This window comes from Herpailurus yagouaroundi, unplaced genomic scaffold (assembly GCF_014898765.1).
Source record: "Herpailurus yagouaroundi ecotype Mexico unplaced genomic scaffold, PumYag 569, whole genome shotgun sequence".
NCBI classification, from domain to species: domain Eukaryota; kingdom Metazoa; phylum Chordata; class Mammalia; order Carnivora; family Felidae; genus Herpailurus; species Herpailurus yagouaroundi.
The window spans coordinates 1176185-1182449 of NW_024412786.1; the positions used below are offsets into that span (position 1 = coordinate 1176185).

Below are 6265 nucleotides of genomic sequence, written 5' to 3' on the forward strand. Positions count from 1 at the left end.
AACCTTTGGATCTGCGTTGGATTGGACTGGGGGGAGCCGTGTGCTCAGCGGTCAGGATGCGCCCTCGGGCTGAACGAGGAGACGAGGCGGTTTGATTTTGGAGTCAAATGGGAGTTGAGGACAGAGACGGGGCAAGTGAAGAGTTCCGTTTGGGGCACCTGACTGGCTCAGTGGGTAAAGCACTTGACTCTTGATCTGGAGGTTGTAAGTTCAAGCCCCACACTGGGTGTAGAGATTACTTAAAAACAAACATTTTAAAACCAGTCAGTCACTCCCAAGACCAGTAGTGGCGAGAGACCGTGAGTATAGTTCACGAGCGGAAGCGGTCCCGGGCCCGAGTGGGCTCGTGCCGTTCCCGTGGCAGGCACCGTGTACAGGTGTGTGGCGTGCCCCTCTTGTGGCACGTGGCGTCTTGAGGAAGGGTGCCGTGTGGTCTGGTGGCGGCCCTGACCTTCGCAGGGTGAGGGGAGGAGGAGGACACGGCAAGGCTGGGGCATACGAGCCGAGTGAAGTGTGGAGGAGGGGGCCCGGAGGTGGTGTCGCGGGGTGGAGGGTGTCCCACGGGGGGGGGGGCCCCCCCCCCCCCCCCCTTGTGGTGAATGCTGCTGAGGGGCCAGTCTGGGGAGGAGTGGGCTTGGCCCTCGGACTTAGGAAAGGCTTGTGTGACCTTGACTAAAGGCTGCTTGGGTAGAGTTAGTAGCAGAAAAGTGGACACGGCGAGCGCAGACAACTTCCGGAGCAGCTTCGCTCTAAAGGAGAACGGAGAGGTTGGGTGGGAGCCGGGAAGGAGTTCATGTGAAGCAGAGGAGTTTTGTTCTTTAAGCAAGAATTAGCCTTGTGGTGTTTGTATGCCGCTGAGTCTGACCAGGAGGGAGAGGAAACCTGATGGATGCAGGAGGAGGGGGAGGCTTCCTGGAATGCTGGCCTTGAGCCCGAGGGCTCTGATGTGGCCCAGAGGGGCGGCCTCGTAGCAGCCCCAGACCCTCCGGGGAATCAGGAGAGAAGGCTGTGGGCGGGTGTGTTGGTTGGTGCTAAGGGCTTCTGGGTGAAAGTCCTCAGAAAGGAAGCAAGGTCATTGGAAAGGTGGGCAGGGGGTAGTGGGTGGAGGAGAACGGAGAAGGCCTGAACTAGGCCGGGGCCTGCTTGCTGGCAGTGCCGATGGACCACCCATGTGGGGAGGTTTGGCAGACAGGAAATCCCACCACGTTTGGGGAGGAAACCGGAGATGGAACAGGGCAGGGTAGCGTTTAGAAGGAGACCAGGCCTTGGGGCACCCGGGTGGCTCAGTCGGTTAAGCATCCATCTTCGGTTCAGGTCGTGGTCTCACGGTTCATGAGTTCGAGCCCCACGTGGGGCTCTGCTGACAGCTCAGAGCCTGGAGCCTGCTTCAGATTCTGTGTCTCCCTTTCTCTCTGCCCCTCCCCGACTCACACTCTGTCTCTTTCTCTCTCAAAAATAAGCATTAAAAAAAGGGAGACGAGGGCCGCTGGTTCCCGCGGGACTGCTTGGTGTGGAGCCCAGCGCTGCACCCCCGTCCTAATTTGTTGGCCCTGGACTCTTGGCGTGGCTTGAAAGACTACCCTCTGAAAAGCCGTGTTGGACGAGGACTGATTGATATGCCCGTTTTTCTGCACAAACAGCCCTGCGAGCCCAGCAGTGTGGCCTACCTGGTGGCTGGGGACAACTTTGGTGACCCGTGCGGCCAGTGTGCCCATAAGGGCACAGTTTCCCGAGGCCTTGGGGGTTCCAGTCAGCGGGTCTCTAGGTGACTGGCAAAGCTGGGTCAGCAGCCACGGATGGCCGGTGGTTCCTTGGAGCTTAGTCGTCCCCGCTGTGGGGCGACCTTTGTTGGGGGCGGCCGGGGGCGGGGGGGCGGTTCTCTGGTTCTGGCCTGATGTTGACGGGCATGGGGTGGCGGGGGGTGGCGGCTGCCTCTTTCCAGGACCTCCACAAAAAGTACTCGTACATCCGCAAGACCAGGCCCGATGGAAACTGCTTCTATCGAGCTTTTGGATTCTCCCACTTGGAGGCGCTGCTGGATGACAGCAAGGAGTTGCAACGGTAAGGATGCTGGCCACTCGGGCGCCGCAGGAGGTGGGCGATGGCTCCAGGAAGGGCCCCTGGGGCTCCCTCCCGCTCTCAGTGACCGGGAGGTGCCCAGACAGTGGCTGGGCTCTTGCTTTGGTCTTCTGAGCTGGGGGTGGGGGTGGGGGGCAGCGCTGGCCGGTTCCCCCAGTTCTGCGCCGGCCTCTCTGCTGGCCGAGGAGCCCACGCTGGCCTCCCTTTCCCTCCCACCCATAGGTTTAAGGCCGTGTCCGCCAAGAGCAAAGAGGACCTGGTGTCCCAGGGCTTCACCGAGTTCACAATTGAGGATTTCCACAACACGGTGAGCCCAGCCGCCCCTGTCGCCCTCTCGGCCGGGGTGGAGGTCGGGTGGCCTGGCCGTGGCGGGGCTGACCCATCTCCTCCTCCTCCGTTGTGCCCTCTGTGCCCTGTGGGTGGCAGTTCATGGACCTGATCGAGCAGGTGGAGAAGCAGACCTCCGTAGCCGACCTGCTGGCCTCCTTCAATGACCAGAGTACCTCGGACTACCTGGTGGTGTACCTGCGGCTGCTCACGTCAGGCTACCTGCAGCGCGAGAGCAAGTTCTTTGAGCACTTCATCGAGGGTGGGCGAACCGTCAAGGAGTTCTGTCAGCAGGTGCCGTCCCTCCCCTTTCTCTCTTATCTCAGGGTGGGGGCACCAGGGCCGGGGGTGGGCGTGTACGCAAGGGCGACGTGCCCAGCGGGCGGCGCTGAGAGCCGGGCCCGGCCCCCTCCCTGTGCCGCAGGAGGTGGAGCCCATGTGCAAAGAGAGTGACCACATTCACATCATCGCGCTGGCCCAGGCCCTCAGCGTCTCCATCCAGGTGGAATACATGGACCGCGGCGAGGGCGGCACCACCAACCCGCACATCTTTCCCGAGGGCTCCGAGCCCAAGGTCTACCTTCTCTATCGGCCTGGACACTACGACATCCTCTACAAATAGGGCTGGCCCTGGCCTGCCACTGCCCTGCCTGCCCTCCCCTCTGCCAGGCGCTAGACATGTACAGAGGTTTTTTGTGGTTGTAAATGGTCATACTTCACTCCCCTCCTCCCCCCGTCACACGACCTTCCACATTTTATTAAAGGGGATGCTGGTGGTGAGTCGCGTGTGTGCGTGTCCCTGCTCTGCTGCTGCCCGCCTGGCTGCTATGTGTCTGGCTGCCCCCTCCTCCCCCCCGCCAGGTGGGTTCTTCTCGACCTTCCACCTGTCCGTGTCCAAGCCTCCCCACCAGGAGCAGTTTTGAGGGGGCTAGGCCTCTGGGGGACCCCTCCTGGTTACTGGGGTTCCGCTTCCTTCCCTTCCGGCACCCACCCCCCTTCCCTCCTTAGCTGGCCCGGGGGCTTCCATGAGAATCTTGGAAGTTCCCTGGGGACTTGCCCAGGGACCGAGGATCACCCAGGCTTCGAGCTGCTCCCTCGTAGGCCCTGACCTGACTGCACCTCTCTGTGCCGGTCAGGGCCCCAGACCTGAGCTGCCTGCCCTCCCGTCAGGGGTCTGCATGGTCCAGTCCTGGGTGGAGAGGGCTGACGTGATGGGGCCTGGCTCAGGGCAGGTGGAGGAGCTGGGGCACCCCAGTGTACCCCCAGGTGGTGCCAACCTGGTGGGGGAAGGGTAGCCTTCAAGTCTGCGTGTGGTCCACGGTCCCGAGGTCTAGGCAGGGCTTGCCAGGCCGCCGTTCCTCCCCCGCCCCTCCCCCTGCCTGTGCCTGCTTTGCACCCCCTGTGCTTGGGCCACGGTGTCTCTGCATCGCCTTCCTTTCTGCCTTCACCTCTCTTCTTCCCTCACCCCAGCACACGTGGGGTCTTGGCCCCCAGGCTGTGAGCTCCTTGGGGGCAGGCCCTCAATAAATGTGAAGTGCTGCTGCCCACCTCTGCGGTCCGGCCCGTGCCTCCACCCGTCCGCCCTCGCCAGCCCTGTTAAGCCAGAAGCACTTGTCCACACCTCTGGGCTGTCTCCTTCCCCAGCCAGCACTCAGACAGTAGGAGCTGTGACAAGGGTGGTCTTTATTAGGAGGCTCCTCAGGCGCCGGGGGCTGAGGGGAAGAATGGGGGGGGGGGGGGGGGAGGCGTCCCGGGCCCAGCTGCAGGCTTCGGAGACCTCTTAGAGCTGGGAGCGAGGTCCGGTAGGCCCAGGCGAGTCTGTGGGCAGAGCAGAGCCGTTAGAGGGAGTGTAGGCTGTGGACCTCCCCTTGTGACTTTCCTGCGTGGGGGTGAGCAGGGGCAGGGATTGGGGGGGGCGGCGAGCCCTGGTGTTAGTGGGCAGGTTAGTGGGCAGCACACGGCAGGGCAGACCCTGCTTACCAGTCCTGGGCAGGGTGGGCGGCAGGTGCCGTCAGGCTGGAAGGCAGAGGACAGTGAGAGCCTGCTCTGAGGGGGAGGGGCAGGGGTGAGGGCTGACCCAGGTGCCAAGGGGTACGTACCCACAGGGAAGTAGTGGGGAAGCCGTTGCATGTAGATGCTTTCGTCCTTCTCCAGGAACACACAGATGATCAGCCGGTCCACCTGTGCCGGGACCTGCTCAGCCCAGGGTAGGGGTGGCCGGCACCCACACCCCGGCTCCCCTGTGTTATCACTGCCCCCACCTCTACAGGTTTTCACCTGCTTTTTTCTTGGGGGGGGGGCGGGGCACCGACCCTGAGTTTGGAGCTCAGGTTGCACCCTTCAGGGAAGGGGTTCATGGTGTGCACTCCACCGCCCTTGCTGGATGGGCAGGAGAGCAAAGTGGTCTCGAGGGAAGGGGCGGGGACGCAGAGAGGGCTGGTGCGGTCCTGCCACCACCACCCCCCCCCCCATCTTGTCCCTTCGACTGGGCCCAGGACTCACCTTGTCCTTGTGTTGCTCCAGCCACTCGCGCAGCGCGGCCAACACTACCTCCGCCGCCGCCTCACTGGGGTAGCCTGGGGACCCGGCGGGGCGGGAGTGAGTCTGGGCTCTGGCCCGCCCCCTCCACGCCCCGGGACCCGCCCAACTCCACCTACCCGGTTCCGCTCCGCCCCTTTCACGCCCTCCCAGGCCCCTCCTCGCGTCTGGGCCCACCCACTTCCAGGTCCCGCTCCGCCCCCTTCTAGACCAAGCCCCCCCCCCCCGCCCCCGCCCGTCGCGCTCCACTCACCAAACACGCCGGTGGAGATGCAGGGGAATGCCTGGGGCGGGGGGAGGTGAGGGAATTGGGGACAGTGTCACTCTCCAACCACCGCCTCCGAGGGGCCTTCTTCCTACCGGTCTAGGCCGCCCCCTCCCCCTCCCTGCCCCCGCCCCTCTCACCGCGGAGCGGAGCCGATGCTCCAGCAGCAGGTCGAGGCTGCTCAGGTAGCAGCTGCGGAGCTCGGCAGCCTGGCTGGCGCTGGGCTCTCCGTGGGCGATGGGTCCCACCGTGTGGATGACATCTGCGGGAGGCGACGGGGTCAGACTGGCCGGGGTCTCCAAGCGGCCATCGGCTTTCTCCCCCTGCCCGCCCTGGAGAGGACAGGAAACAGGCCCTCTCCCCAAGTTCTGAGAGTCCCCAGGGGAGGACCCTGCCCACGTGGGTGCAGAAGTGTGCCCTCAAATGCGCTCGACAGAGACAGGCAGGCCCGCGCTGGGCCCCCTTCGCACAGCTGCATGGGCCCGTCTGAGCCGCGGGGCGGAGTGGGCGAGCGAAGTCACTGCCTCCTCAGCTCCTCTCACCCCCTCCCGCCACCTGCTTCCTGGTGCGTGCGAGGAGGGGCCGGGTCCCGGCACTTAAGGTTAGGAAGCGACCCCTGAGGAGGCCTCCAGCAATTGTGTGGGGGCTGCTCCCTTAAGCCCCCAATTACACGAGGTGCCCTGTGGGGTCGGGACTCACACTTGGCCGGCAGCCGATAGCCGCCGGTGATCTTGGCCTTGCCGGTCTCACAGTTCTGCAGGGTCCGGCACTCGTCGGTGAGGAGGGGTCCAGCGGCCCGGTGAATGCAGCCGTCCACTGCAGGGCAGAGGGGAGTGAGCCGTGGGGCGCCCCGCGTCACGCCTGAGCCCGTTTTACAGAAGAGAAAGCGGAGGCCCACGCACAGAATACTCCCAACCCCCTCGGCTGGGCCAGGACCCACCGGGCACCGCGCGCGCCTTCTCCCGCCGCCTCCGGCTGCTCGCTAACGCCCGCCGCCCCTACTTGCTCCGAGGCGCGGAGGCGGGTCGCAGCGGGTCTCGGCGGGAAGCGGCGCGG

General features: G+C 64.6%; 2 protein-coding genes across 2 annotated transcripts in view; one reads left to right on the top strand and one right to left on the bottom strand.

Moving 5' to 3' along the window:
- OTUB1 (OTU deubiquitinase, ubiquitin aldehyde binding 1) overlaps positions 1-3953 on the top strand; it is an 8190-nt gene extending 4237 nt beyond the window's left edge. Inside the window, exons 4-7 of the mRNA XM_040465577.1 lie at positions 1943-2061; positions 2302-2386; positions 2506-2700; positions 2831-3953. Of these exons, the coding sequence (XP_040321511.1) occupies positions 1943-2061; positions 2302-2386; positions 2506-2700; positions 2831-3028 (597 nt within the window). The 3' untranslated portion in view covers positions 3029-3953. The remainder of the gene's footprint in view (positions 1-1942; positions 2062-2301; positions 2387-2505; positions 2701-2830) is intronic.
- A 117-nt stretch (positions 3954-4070) lies between these two features.
- Positions 4071-6265, bottom strand: part of MACROD1 (mono-ADP ribosylhydrolase 1) — a 152200-nt gene continuing 150005 nt past the window's right edge. Inside the window, 6 exon segments of the mRNA XM_040465574.1 lie at positions 4071-4224; positions 4506-4587; positions 4909-4982; positions 5198-5228; positions 5350-5471; positions 5909-6025. Of these exon segments, the coding sequence (XP_040321508.1) occupies positions 4187-4224; positions 4506-4587; positions 4909-4982; positions 5198-5228; positions 5350-5471; positions 5909-6025 (464 nt within the window). The 3' untranslated portion in view covers positions 4071-4186.